The sequence below is a fragment of the Thamnophis sirtalis genome, unplaced genomic scaffold (genome assembly GCF_051295495.1).
Source record: "Thamnophis sirtalis isolate CommonGarterSnake01/CBP01778 unplaced genomic scaffold, rThaSir2_p1.2 scaffold_11, whole genome shotgun sequence".
NCBI lineage: Eukaryota > Metazoa > Chordata > Lepidosauria > Squamata > Natricidae > Thamnophis > Thamnophis sirtalis.
This window is the reverse complement of record NW_028261391.1, coordinates 56,934,142-56,949,550: the sequence shown is the minus strand read 5'-3', so window position 1 is coordinate 56,949,550 and position 15,409 is coordinate 56,934,142. Positions and strand designations below refer to the sequence as shown.

Below are 15,409 nucleotides of genomic sequence, written 5' to 3'. Positions count from 1 at the left end.
AAATATCTCTTAAGAGCTACAATGTAGAATCAACATTAATTTAAAATATACTTACAATCCTTCAATTAACCATGTACATTTAGTTTTGTATTTATAATTTATCGGCCCATCCGTTAAATATCCAGATGATTCAGTTAACCTACAAAAAAAGTTAGTGTTTAAAGCTATTTTTCCTTGCAAAGTACATACAAAAATATTACAATCTGAATGAAGTTTAAAAACAGAATTTTGTATAAAATTGTGTTTAAACTGAACTAACATTTCTTATCTTTTCTTACTCATTAATATTGCATATATTTGCTTGCATTCAGTTGCATACAAGTATGTTAAACTGACTTGCAGCATGATGGTAAGGTATTGACACTACCCAGTGTAAGGACGGAACTTACAATCAAGTTTATTTTATCTTCTTTTCAACTTTTCTTATCACTATTAATTTGGACTACTGTAGGGTGCTATACAAAGGGATACCTTGGAAAACTACATGGAAACTGCAGGTGCTACAAACTGCAATAGGCCCTCTTATTGTAAGATTCTTACCTCCAGAAACACATTATTCTTGTGCTGCGTGTTTTACATTGATTGTTAATAGGTTTCTAGAACATAAATGTAATATAGCAATTAAGATGTTAAACTAGTGTCTCCTCAGACATGAAAAAAAATTGACAGAGTGATTTTGCGCTAATCACTCTCCCAGACCATCCTACTTCAAAATACCAGCAGATCCGCCTTCTATAACTAAAATCAAATTATCCAGTACAATTATCTCATAGCACTTTGTTGATTTAGTTACCTATTTAAAAAAAGTAGGAGGAGCAAACAAAAACCAGTGGTTGTTTAACCTACAGAACAGCCTTTTCTTAGAAGTGAATCTTGTCCCATCTTAAACAACATTCCAATATTTGGTTAAGGTGGAATAAAGCATGTAATAGTTAATATATTATTACCATTGGTTTTTATATTAATCAATTATCAATTATAACAATTATTTAATTGTCCATTTGCTTGTTCATTTTGCCTCGGGTGTCTTAATGGTACAATAATGAAATAAATATCTATAAAACACATATTATGATTTGTGAATTTAATATGAGCTAGGTATGAATAGGTTGTGTTGCAAACATACTTTGAATGAGCAATATTTAAGCACTGATCACCTACATTACACATATTCACTCCATCAAGTTTATCTTTTTAAGTCTATCTACAGTAGTAGCCTATATCCCCTGATATACTCTCTAAACAGAAAGTTGTCTTTTCAGGATGAAATAATTGCAGAAACAGCCAAGTAAAATCATTTGCAACATCAGAATGTAACAATACATTCTAAACCAAAACCTACCTCATATTTCTTTAAACATGAATCTATTTATAATACTTTTGTTCATACAGGGGTGGGTTTCTGCCGGTACGGTACCATACGTGCATACCCGTTTGTCAAATTTAGTGTGTTTTTCAGTACCCGCTCGTCCGGTGGCATCTTACCAGAACGCTGCCTCCCCTGACCTGCCCCGCCCTTCGCTCCCCCTGCCCACTGGTCGCCGCTCGATCTCTCTCTCCCCCACCTCACCATGCTTGCAAACCGTGGCATGAGGGGCAGACGCCCCCAAACCCAGCGGGGAACCTAAGGAAAGGAGGAGGCGCTGGGTGGAGGAAGGGGAAACCCTAGTGAGGGCTGCCTGCCACCAACTCGACTCCACGCAGAGCGGGCTGCAGGGGGTGCCATAAGGCAAGTTGATCAGGGTGGCATGCCACTGCAAGAAGCTGTACTTCTACTGCTGGAGCTGCATTGCCCCGCTGGGTTTGGGGACTTCTGCCCCTCATGCTGCGCTTTGCAGCCACCATAACCCTGCACAGATCTCTTTGGGGTGCTGGGCAACCTGGTTCTGGGAATCTTCCCCCCTCAGAATTAGGTTGCCCAGCACCCCAAAGAGGTCTGTGCAGGGTCTGGCGGCTGCAAAGTGCGACATGAGGGTAGAAGTCCCTGAACTAAGTTTTCCCCCTTCCTCCACCCAGCTCTCCGCCTCCTCTGCTTAGGCTTCCCACTGAGTTCGGGAGCTTCTGCCCCTCGTGCCATGCTTTACAGCTGCCAGAGCTCTGCGTGGACCTCTTTAGGGTGCTGGGCAACCTGGTTCTGGGGACTCCCCCCCAAAAAAACAGTCCAACCACCCGTCTCTCCAGATTTTGCGGCTTTTGGGGGGGTTTCTTTTTAAAAAATGCCTCTCCAGAGGATCTTGAAAACCTGTGAGGTTGCTTTGGGAGGGGGCAAAAGGGCAGCATCCCCCCCCATCCCTGGGTGCCTGCAGCCTCAAAGCAAGCCTTTGCACATTAAAGAAAATCTTCTTGTGAGTGTGAGAAGTTCTTAATTGCCTTTATTGTGCAAGTTGCTGCAGGCTCCAGGGCTGCAAGCACCCAGGGACAGGGGGGGAATACTGCCCATCTGCCCCCTTCCAAAGCAACCTTGCAGGTTTTCAAGATCATCTGGAGAGAAAGGCGGTCGATCTTTTGGGGGGAGGAAAGGACCACGCTGCCAAGGACAGGCACCGGACGGATTGCCAATGGCACTGGGAGCCGGGCTACATGTGAAGGAGCCAGCAGCCAGGGCACTCTGAAGCAGCACCAGCCAGCATTTCCTGCAATAAGAAATCCAAGGGCAAGGGCGGCAGTGCCGTGCCCTCCTCCACCCTGCCCTCTGTCCAGCAATGTGCTGCCTCCTCCTCCTCGTCGGGCAGGCCGGGCAGGGACACAGCCAGGAAGTAGTGGCCAACAGGGGGCACTGCCCAGCTGCCCTCCCTCAGCAGCAACAGCAACCTCAAGGTGAGTGGCGGGCACGGGTACCACTTGGCCAGGGCATTGTTCGACTGGCAGGAGGATGGACGGGTGGATAGGCAGAGGGTTTCCTTGGCCTGATTGGCAGCAAGCACAACCGCCTGTCTTCCCTGGCCGGGCTGGAGCATAGGACGGCCTCGCAACAAGCATGTCTGCCGCTCATGGAGCAAAGATGCGGTGCTTGGAAGCAGCAACGGGCTTGTTTTTCAGCTGGTTCCCAGCCCTGTGAAGGTCCTGAAAGTGCCTGGGCTCCAGGTCCTGCGCTGAGCTCTCCGCCGCTGCATCAACCGCAAGCAGGTGACTGAAACTGCTGCTTGCAGGCATTTGCGGCTGCAGGTAGACTGCACCTGTAATAGGAAGGTCTTCGCCCGGTGACAGCTCTTTTATGTCTCAAAGGTGCTTTTTGCAAAAGGAAACTGCACTGTTTTTTTCTTGAGGAGGAAGAACAACAAAATGTTTCACTTCTGATCCAAGAAGCTTCATCAATTGTGATGGCGGTGTGTGTCTGTGTGTGTGTTGGGGAGGAAGGATAGGTACTGGTTGAGGCTGGATGGTAGGGGTAGATTGTTTTGGGGGGGCAGGAGGGAATGGAAGGATTGTATTTTTTTTTTTTTTTTGCAGTTATCTGGTTGTTCACTATCTCTCTCTGAGAGCTGTTGGGGGTTAAACTGTGCCCTCGGGATCTCCTGAATCAAATTGTGGAATCTTCCTGAAACTGCCACAAGGAGTGCATTGTAGACTAGACATAGGTGGTGTCTTATTCCTCCTCCTCTGTTAAGAGAGGGCTGGAGACCTGGTCTGTCCCGAACTGGTGAAGTTGAAGCTGGTGGGGCGTGCTCTGGATAAAAGTCAAAACCTGAGTTTGATGCTGACCTAGAGGGTTTTGTTGTAATCCTGGTTTAAGTTTTGGAGAAAGACTTAATTCCTCCGAAACTTGTGACTGCTTTCATCATACCTTAGAGTGATTAAGAAAGAAAGAAAAAAAGAAAGAGAGAGAGAGAGAGAGAAAGAAAGAAAGAGAAAGAAAGAAGGAAGGAAAGAGAAAGGGAGAAAGAAAGTGGGAGAGATACATACAAGAAAGGAAGGAAGAAAGGAATGGAGGGAGAGGGACAGAAAAAAGAGAAAGAGAGAGATCAAGAAAGAGAAAGAAAAAGAAAGGACAAAAAAAGAAGGAAAGAGCTTATGACCACAATTGAGTACAAAATTTTGGTTGCTAAGCAAGAGCGTTAAGTGAGTTTCACCACATTTTCCAAATTGGCCATGCCCACCTGGTCACATGACCGCCGAGCCACTCCCACAAAACAGCCCACACCTACAGAATAGGTTCTAAAAAATTTTGAAACCCACCACTGGTTCATACTATTAAACTTGCAAGGCTAAATATAATTTCCTTTCCAAACTCCAAGTAGAATCAAAGAGGTTATTAGCTAATGATAGAAATTTTAGGTTATAAATCACTCTCACTTATAAATAATCTCCCTGATTTCAATGGCATTTATTCTGTAGTTACATAAACAATTGTAAGAGTGTAAGATATTTAATTACAACCATAAATAAGAAAATGCACAGGCTTATATATATAATACACACACACACAAACACACACACACACATATACATACATACATAACATACACAGATTCCAAGTTCTGACTTATGCAAGGCAAAACTAAATAGATTTCAGAATGTTTACTATTAGATAGGGTGAACGGATGAGACAGGACTCAGGCTTCAGTAACAACAGTTCTTTATTCAGGACTCTATGTAGATCCAGCGCTGGCCTGTCTGACAGCTTGCCCTTTGATAGAGAGCTGTTAGACGGCTCAGCCAATCAGCTTCAAGTATTTTCCTGCCGGAATGGAGGACCTTGGTGGAGCCTATTGCTCCAGTCTTACCCAATTAGTTCTGTAATCCTATAAGTAGGCGGGGCGTTTCTGTACATTACAGACCTCAGCAGCTCAGTTGGGAGTGGAGGCAGCGATCTGTTCGGATGGAACTGTTGCTTCTCCTGGCTCAACCAATGGAATCGCCTGGAAGTTTCCCTGGGGGATAGCTGGAGTTCTTGGAACCGGTTCACCAGGAGATCACCGCTGGACTGATGGTTACACGCAGCTTCTTGTTTCTTGACATGCTGGCCTGCCAAATCTTGGTCTGGAATGCATCTGTTCATTGCAATCTTTTGTGCTTCCGCCGGGGTTTTCCAGGTTTTGGTGCGTAATGCGTCTTGAGAGTGTTCTGTAGTACAGACCAGGTGACTGTCTGGACCAGGGTTCGCTCGGACAGTGCCTTTGCAATGTTGAAAACCTCAGGCCCACAATAACTCAGGAAGAGGGCCCCTTCCTGTTGTCCAATAGGCCAAGAAGGTTGTTGGCCTCCATGAAGCACTTGTACCTGGTCATTTAGGAGTCCCAGTGTTCTGTGGATTGTAGGGAGCTGGTGGGCCGTGCGTAGTCATTATGACAAGCTAAGACAACTTTGAATTTGCCACTCAAAATGGCCACTTGGCGCCCAATGTTGATTGCTCCAACTGGGATTATGCTGGATCAGATTGTCAGCTCTTTTTTGCCTAGTTGTCTTCTGATCCCATCCTCATCACTAGTGTTAGATAGGGTGAACGAATGATACAGGACTCGGGCTTCAGTGACAAGAACAGCTCTTTATTCGGCAAACTATGTACAGACCAAGTGCTGGCCCATCTGACAGCTTGCCCTTTTATACGGAGCTGTCAGATGGCTCAGCCAATCAGCTTCAAGTATTTTCTCGCCGGAATGGAGGACCTTGGTGCTCCAGTCTTAATATCTAACATTTATTTTTACATTCAGTTTAACAAAATAATAACAAGATTAGTATCACTAAACTTAATCAGATGAGTCTAGCACATTCACTTTTCCAGCTTTAACTGGGTATTGCATTCTTTTTTATGTGAGCAGTTAGCCCCATATCTCTAAACCTAGCCCAGAAAAGCAGTTTGCTTACTATCCATTTTTTCATTCTCATTCTCAAAATTATTTTAATAAAACATGTCTTAACACAGTGTTACACAAGCCTATGACATGTGTCTTCCTAGCATGTAATCACTCTGCTGTGTTATTATTTTTTTACCTACTACACTGGAGTAGATAAAAATTTATCCCCCTCAGTCTAGTCTAGTAGATCAAATTGCACCAGCTCCTGCCCACCTAGCAATTCGAAAGCATGAAAATGCAAGTAGATAATAGGTGTAATTTAATAGGAAAGTAACAGCATTCTGCGTGCCTCAGCATATAATTGTGCTGGTCACATGACTATGTCTTAAGAAAAATACTAGCTCCCCAGCTAAGAAATTAGGATCAAGGTACTTCTTATACACCTGATGCAGGCTTTTTAATCTAGCCAGGATTATTCTCTAAACCCAATGTTATGTTTTCTCACAACATGTTGAACCAAAAATTAACATACATAGACTTCATTTGCATATAATAGCTTCAATGTAATTTGCTAGCTTGTCATTTATTTGTGAAGCAGAAGTACAACATGTGAGAAGCACAATAGCAATTCTGACAGGACTTCTATCCGTTCCTTAACATCTTTGCCTATAGTTGATGACTTGGATCAGTTTCAATTGATTATGTACAAATTCTCCCTGATCAATCTTGGTTTTTTTTCCCCAATGCTATGTTTGACACACAAATAATTTCCTTAAGAAAATTATAATGCTAGATTATAATACTTTTCAATTAACTAAGTTGATGTCAGGGTTTAGTTGTGCCCCATGAAGAAGCTGTGCCAATACCGTGGGTTCAAATAATTAGAATATTTATGGAATATACTTTGGTACTTCTGGCACAGAAAAATCATACAACTATCGCTGAAGATCTCTTACAGAATGTAAGGGTGAAAAAAAGGATATTTGGGCATTTTATTTTCCAATTGATTATAAAAATAATGAGTTTAAAGTAAACATTATAATTATTTTTAAAGGCCTTGATAGGATTAAGAGCCTAACTGGGCACTTCAGCTTGTGGCTTTTGTGAATATCCAAGTCATATTTCTGCCTTTTAATCAGATCACATCTGATTAAAATAATGCAAAAAATAAAGGCAATGCTAATTTGGATGCTTGCAGACAGCCATTAGCAGGGAACAGATATGTATGTATGTATGTATGTATGTATGTATGTATGTATGTATGTATTATGTATTATGTATTATGTATTATGTATGTATTATGTATGTATGTATGTATTTAGTGTCACAACCCCTGGTATGCCCAAATACACACACACACACACACACACACACACATATATAGATATAGATATAGAGATAGAGATAGAGATAGAGATAGAGATAGAGATAGAGATAGAGATAGAGATAGAGATAGAGATAGATAGATATAGATAGATATAGTAGAATAAGAGTTATAGTTGCAATGTTCAAGATATTATTGGCCGTGATTTAAAATATTATCAGATATTATGAAACTAGGGAACAACAATTTCAAATAAGTCATCAAAATCAGTTATTCCTTCATAGCTATGTTCTGATTGACCTTGATAGACATGATCTCCAAGAAGTTCTGAATGACTGACTCTAAAGAATAGGGATCACTCTCATATGATGTGAAAAATATGTGGCCTTCTGCCTTATTTACCGAGAGTGGGTGGGTGTGTGGAAGCACTGGCCTTTAATCAATAGTTTTAGAACCTAAAGGACAGGAATTTTAGCTATGCTATGTTGCTATACTTAGAAAAACTTGGCTGTCTTTCTAAAATTGCAAACTTGTGGGCATCTTTAAGTCAGTTGTCACTCCTGGAATTGTTGGAAGTGGTTTGCCATTGTCTGATTCTTTCAAGAGCTGGAAGAGTGGGAATGACACAAGGTCACCCAGCTGGTTTCCTGCCTAAGGCAAGGCTAGAACACTAAAGCTTTGATAACCATCCCTTGGGATTACTGAGACACTAGATTCCTGCCCAAGGCAGGAGATTGGACTAGAGGATCTCCAACATTTCTTCCTACTTTACATTCTATGGTTATGTAAAAAAGAAAGGAAATTGCATCAGATGAATCTATTCCTCAGAGTTCCACACTATGAAAGATAAGTCTGACAAAATCAATTTAAAAATGTAATAGTTATGGAAATGAAAAGCACATGAACACAGGCCAGTGGACAGGCCATTTATACAGTGTGAGAAGGAAAATGAAAAGAGGGTTTAAACTATTTATTTTCAGAGCAGTGAATTTGCAGCATTTTTTCTATTATCTTCAATAAATATTAGTTATCTGTGGTTCCTGAATTTCTTGTGAGCCTGTCTCAGTGGTTTATTTCTTCTGTATTTCTTCACTACTTCCTTGTAAGTGAACTCAGACACACTTAAGTTATCATTTTAGTTGTTGGTAGGTTCTAAAAATCTTTGTAGTTTCCATGCTATCAAAACTGATGTTCTGCAGAAAGCACAGTAACCTAAGGGGAATGGCTGTTTACAGCTTGTACAAAAACCCACTTGGACAGTGTCTTCTTAGAACAAACTGATTGTATTCTTCTGTAAACAATCCGAGCATAATCTCTTACACCAAAGTAGCAGTAATTTATCTAGTATACCAACTCCAAATACAGAGAGGTGGCAAATGAAAATAAACCACAATATATATATATATATATATATATATATATATATATATATATATATATATATATATATATATATATATATATATATATATATATATATATATATATATATATATATATTGTTTGCACACAACTTTGCACACTAAGGAATTAAAAATAAGTGTGGAGATTATGATGGGTATAAAAGATTTAATTTGGCTAAATTCTCAGCAGGATTGTGGAAGATGTTCAGATGAAATAGCCATGAGCAACATGCAGAGAAGTTCCTTTGTTTGCATGATATGACATAGCTTTAAGTTATCCATTGCCAGTGACTTTACAATTACTATATTATCTGAACATGTTACATTTGTTCTTTCAACCAAATAGAGAAAGCTGAAACAACTTCAGACAAGATAGCTTGTCTCTCCTAACGGAAAAAGCCATTTTGCTTTCTTTGGATGCCATAGCAACAACATTATCTCAATTTTTCTAACTTTAACTTTGGGAATTAAGCACTAAATTCCCAGAATCTAATACATTTTAAATGTATTAAAATGCGTTGAATGCATTTAAATTAAGAAGCAAAGGATCTTCTGGCATGCTAAAGATGAACACATTTATAAAATAGTTCCCTATTCATTCAATATGTCACAATAATTCTGCTGCAAAGATAATAGCAGGGAGTGCAGAAAAAAGGATGGAAACAGAGAACAGATGGCAATAGCAAAAGATTTTTTTTCAAAAGCGAAATGAGAGGTAGAAGCAATGAAGTTTTACACAATAGCTAGGTTCACATTCAAAACAATACAACACAAATGCCAATGTGAATGAGTAGCAAGAATATGCATGAATCTTCTCTTCAACAAATAAACATTGCTAGTATTTCTTGATTTACGACAATTGCAAAATTCATTTTTAAACAGTGTAGGTCATTAAATGACATATCACATTATCATAACTTGTGACTTTCCCTGCCAGTTTCCCAACTGACTTTGCTTATCAGAAGCCAACTGGAAAGGTCACAAGTGGTGACACAGCATGTAACCACATAGATGGTGCAATGGCTGTACATCAGCCGTTGGTGGTGCAATGGTTAGAATGACCATTGGCTTACCTGAAGAGTCCTTTTCTGTGCACCGTGGGAGAGTCCAAGCGACAGGTTAAATCAGTCTGGTTGCCCTGGGACTGACGAATCTTTTTCCTTGGCCATGCCTCCTGGTGTTACTTGGCTCCAGAATTTTGAGATGGTCTGGAACCATGAAGGCTGGAAGCGTGATGAATCAGGTAAAGAAAGTCTAAGTTGACACGACGGTCACGAATCCCTGGACTGAGAAACCAGGGTGAGTTGGACTCTCCGTGGTGCACAGAAAAGGACCCTTCAGGTAAGCCAATGGTCATTTTCCTGTGCACCGCTTGGAGAATCCAAGTGACGGGACATACCGAAGTTATATGTCACTTGGGCGGGCAGAAAAACAGTCTCGAGATTCAGTCATGGAAACAACCGCCTGTAGCACCTACCTGCCAAAAGATGCCTATGCCAAGGCATACATGTTTAATTTATAGTTCCTGACAAAGGGTGATGATGAGGACCAAGAAGCCGCTCTGCAGATGTCTTCAATGGTAGCCTGGGTGGCCCAGGCCGCAGTGGTGGCAGTGCTCCTAGTGGAGTGGGCGGTAACGTACCAGGGTACCACCCTGGACTGGTGTTCGTATGCAGCTGCAATGCATGCTCTTAGCCACCTACCGACCGTGGAAGATGTCACCTTCTTACCCAAGGAGCCAGGCTGGAACGAAACAAAGAAGGCCTCTGACCTGCGGAAGTCCGCAGAGCGTCTGATGTATATCCGCAGGGCCCATCTGACGTCCAACTTGTGCCAATAACGTTCCCTCAGGTGGTTGGGGTGCAGGCAGATGCTAGGCAGGATTATTTCCTGTGTCCTGTGGAACCAGGTGTTGACCATCGGGATGAAAGCAGAGTCTGGACGTAGTACGACCCTGTCCAGGTGGACGACACATAGATCCTCCCGGACCGATAAAACCGCCAGTTCCGAGATGCATTTTGCAGATGTTATTGCAACAAGAAAGGCAGTCTTTAAGGTGAGGTGAAGAAGAGATGTCATACGTAGATGTTCAAAGGGCGGAGAGGTAAGAGCCTGTAAGACCACCGATAGCTGCCAGGTGCGATAGCGGTGAACCACCGGAGGATGTAAATTGGAGGCACCCTTAAGGAAACAGTGAACCCTTGAGATCTTGCTGAGGGACTGGACCAGGTCGCTGGACCAGACGGTGGATAGTGCTGCCACCTGATGACAAAGGGTATTGGGGGTGAGACCTTTGTCTAGGTCCCCTTGTAGAAATTCCAGTACGCGGGAGACAGGCGCAGTGACTGGATCGAGACGGTAGTTGTCACATCACTTGGTGAAAATGGACCAGGTGAAAACATATATCCTGGTCGTTGATGGTCATCTGGATGCCTAGATGGTACGTACAACCTCCTCCAACAGGTCTTCGCTCCTCAGGAGATCCCCCTCAAGTGCCAGCTGGAGCCACTGGGGGTCCGGGTGTACTATGGCTCTCTGGCTGAGGGAGACTTGTCCCGAGGAATCTGCCATGGGGATGACACTGACAGCCAGTACCATGACCTGCGAGGCCAGTGGGGAGCTACGAGCAGGACCTCCGCCCTTTCCGCGATGATCTTGCAGATTACCTCTGGTAGAAGCGGAGGCGGTGGGAAGGCATACAGAAGACCCTGAGGCCATCTGCATCGAATAGCATCCGTCCCCTCCGCCCATGGCGAGTGGAAGCGGGAGAAGCGCTGGAGATGCATGTTCTCTCGGGTGGTGAACAGGTCAATCACTGGGGTGATCACTGCCGAATCTGTGAGAATCTGGTCAAACAGGGCCGGATCCAGACGCCACTCTGCACTGTCTATGGTGGTCCTGCTCAACCAGTCCGCCTGTGTATTTTCCACTCCCGAGATGTGATTGGAGCGAATGGATGCAACGTGACGCTCCGCCCACCTGGCCAGGGCCTCCGCCTCCGCCATAAGCTTCCTGGACCTGGTGCCACCCTGGCGATTTATATGGGCCTTGGTGGCCACATTATCCGTCATCAGGAGGACGTGTTGATGAAGAATGTCCCAGTGAAAATGTCGCAGGGCGAGTTTGTCCACTCACAGCTCTAAGAAGTTGATGTTGCAGACTGCTTCGGCTGGAGACCACGTGCCTTGAGTTACACAATGTCCCATGTGCAGCCCCCAACCAGCAAGGCTGGCATCTGTCATGATGACTACTCTCGTGGGCTCCTTGAACAGGTATCCCTTCAGTAGAGCCGCCGATTGCCACCACTTGAGAGACGTCTTCACAGTCAGGAGAATCCGCACCTTCATGGATGAGTTACTCCTGTTGGCTCTTTGATGGGGCAGGAGATTTAAAGATTTATGATTGGGAACTAATTTTGTTATAGTTTCTATGAGCTATCATCAAAGACTTTTTCATTGTGGTTATCATCTTACTATGCTTCAACTGTTTCAAATAAAATTTACAAGTAGTCCTCAAATTACAACTACAGCGAGCCAAAAAATTATGTTATTAAGATGCACTGTTAAGATGCATTTTGCTTCATTTTATGACCTTTTTTGCCATAGTTGTTAAATGAATCACAGTAGTTGTTAATTTAGCAACATGGCTATTAAATGAATCTGGATTCCGCATTGACTTTGCTTGTCAGAACGTCACAAAAAGTCATATAGGAGCTGTAGTGGAGCAATGATTAGAATGAAGTATTGCAGACTAATTTAGCTCATTTCCAGGTGTTTGATCCTCATCGGCTCAAGGCTAACTCAGCCTTCCATCCTTCCAAGGTCGGTAAAATGACGACCCAGATTGTTGGGAGAAATATGTTAGCCACTTAGAAAGTGCTGTAAAGCGGGAGTCCCCAACTCAGAGTCCATAGACTGGCACCTAACCACAGCATGCCAGTCCACCAGTCCACACAAACAAACAAAGTGCTCTACCTTCTTCCTCTCTTCATTTTCTGTTTTGGCTAAGATTTCATACCCAAACTATCCTTCCATCTTTCCAAAGTTGGTAAAACAACGAGCCAGATTGTTGGAGGCAATATGCTGAAACTTTAAAGCACTTAGAGAGGGCTGTAAAGCACTGCGAAGCGGTATATAACTCTAAGTACTATTGCTATTATAAGGCTGATTGCTATACTAAGTTCCTAGATTCCAAAATTACTGTTAGTCCCATGTTTTGTTTAGCCAAATGTGACAAATCCATTGTGTTGGCGTTATCTCAGTGGTGTCAAACTGGCAGCCATAGGACAGATCCATCAGGCACAGGCTAAACCCACCCCAGATCCACGAAGGAAAAAAATGTCACGAAACATCAATGACGGCAACGTGACATGGCAAGTTTGACACCCGTACATTATCTCAATAACAGCTAGTTTCAGGAGAGGTGCAAAACGAATTACAATAAATTTTTGAACTACTACATAATGTATTTTTCTAGTTTTCCCCATATCCTTTGAAATAGTGTATATGTGTGTATTGAAAAGCATTCAGGTTAGAGAACTTGAATCTGTCCTTCTATGTGATACTGAGTGAGCTTTGTAATTACTGTATCACATATACACTATATTGCCAAAAGTATTCGCTCACCCATCCACATAATCAGAATCAATAGCAATAGCAGTTAGACTTATATACCGCTTCATAGGGCTTTCAGCCCTCTCTAAGCGGTTTACAGAGTCAGCATATCACCCCAACAGTCTGGGTCCTCATTTCACCACCTCGGAAGGATGGAAGACTGAGTCAACCTTGAGCCGGTGAGATTAGAACCGCTGACCTGCAGATAACAGTCAGCTGAAGTGGCCTGCAGTATTGCACCCTAAGCACTGCGCCACCTCGGCTCCTTAATCAGTTGTGAGCGAATACTTTTGGCAATATAGTGTATGAAGGTGGGAAGGTGTGGGGGGAGGTTTCAAAGCGGAAAGCCGAAAACAACATTTTGCCATGTGTTGCCAAAGCAACACTTGCTAAAAAAATTTTTTTTAAATAATCTGTATAATCATGATTGTACATGAGTCTTTTGAATTTATAGGTTACAGCAATAAAGAATCAGAATCACTATATATTATAGTTTCTTGAACTTTGTTAAAACTGAGAGAACATTTTAGAAATCAACATTATCACAAAATGCTTTGTATAGTAGCATATGTGATTCTTACTCCGAATAAGCTATAAAATCATGGTCAATGTTTTACTCGTATTGAGAAATAGTATATCTTGTTAATGATGGAGTTTTATTTCAAGGCTGAGAAAAGTGACACAGGACTTTTCACTTTATGATGTCAATATGAAACTTTAACATCTCTGCAGCACTCTATAAACAAAAATGCCAATAAAGTAATGTTTTTATCAGTGTAAACTGACCATAAACAACAGTAATTTATGGATTAATGCAGCATAATAATTAATGCAGAAAAATGCTGGAAGCTGATTCACACATATAAATAATGGTGTATATATAATAGTGTAAACTCATATTAGTGCCTTGTAATTTTAAATAAACTAATCAAGTTAAGTACATAATTTGAAATTTGAAATTTAATAAAATTTGTATGCCGCCCAATCCCGTAGGATTATTATTTATTACTGCAAATAAAAAGTAAAAAAACCCTAAGCAATCTAACTAAGTAGTAACAATCACAGTAACCTTTCTGAAGAAAAAAAAGTTAAGAAAGTCACACCTTGTTAATACTTGGATAAGAAACTATCAGAAAATTCCTATAAATATTCAAAAATTTATAAAATATCTCATAAGAAAACTACAGCAAATACCTTCTCTGTTGTTTTTTTAAAAAATTACAAGGCAGTTCAGAAAGAGTTAACTTTAATTCCATGGATGCTTTATATTTTATAATTATGACTCATCCTCAAAACTCAGAAGATGGTATTATGAGTTCCTTCATATTGTATGATCTTCGTCAGTGCAATTTTCAAACATGGTTATAAATCATTGAGAGGTCTATTAACTATAAATTTGTAAAAGCTGCTTAAGGTAGCAGCCAATGAGCTTAAGACAATATTTTTAAACACATTACATGCTGTGCAAGCAATATTTCTAGCAATCTATTGCAAATCAAATTCATTAGAGTAACATAAATCCTAATATCCTGAACTAAAGGATTATCAGTATTTTTTTCAAATAAAGAAACAACTGAACTGAAATAGATTTTTTCCCAACAGATTCTTCAGAGCAGCACATTTTATCACACTTCCAGACTGTATGCAAACTGAATTTTATAAGCTGTCAAAAAGAAAAGAAAAAGAAAAAAGACTCTCTCCTATTCATCCAGGCACTTCAAATGAGTAGATAATTCTTATATCGCCCATTAACTTCATGTTGTGGACATGAACATCCTCAATTCATCTCCAGCTGCCTAGAAGGCAGGCTCTACCTGAAGCTTTTTGCTGAATAAACAGTATTTTTTTTCACTTCTGCCAGCAAAGCCATCTTTTAATATCAATCTTCAGCCAAGTTTTGCAGAATAGTCTCAGGTGAGGATTGCCTGCTTTTATAGGCCACCTGAAGCAATTCATTTGCCTTTGAACAGAAAAGCCCTGACTGGCAAGAAGTCATTTTGTCCATTTCTCTTGCTAATGTATGAATGGCAGGAGAAAGAGGTAGAAGAGGAGGGAATGTAGATCTTTGGGACATCAGTTCTCCTACTACCCAAAAGACCCAATTCACAGAAGGGTGAGGTTTTCTGTTGAAAGCTGTATGATTTATATAATCTCCCACGGATTTCCTGCTATTCATAGGTAACAGCTGGCGGGGGGAGGGAATTGGGTTTTTGACTTACAAACTACATTGAACATCCACTTTAGTGCAATGCTGCCATTTGTACAACTGCTTCGTCTACACCAGGGGTCTCCAACCTTGGCAACTTTAAGACTTGTGGACTTCAACTCCCAGAG

General features: G+C 41.5%; 1 protein-coding gene across 1 annotated transcript in view; it reads right to left on the bottom strand.

Annotated features, from left to right (window-relative positions):
- The window catches only part of ATRNL1 (attractin like 1), a 507,336-nt gene that overhangs the window by 473,509 nt on the left and 18,418 nt on the right, over positions 1-15,409 (bottom strand). The window contains exon 2 of the mRNA XM_087725861.1: positions 56-139. Within this exon, the coding sequence (XP_087581987.1) occupies positions 56-139 (84 nt within the window). The remainder of the gene's footprint in view (positions 1-55; positions 140-15,409) is intronic.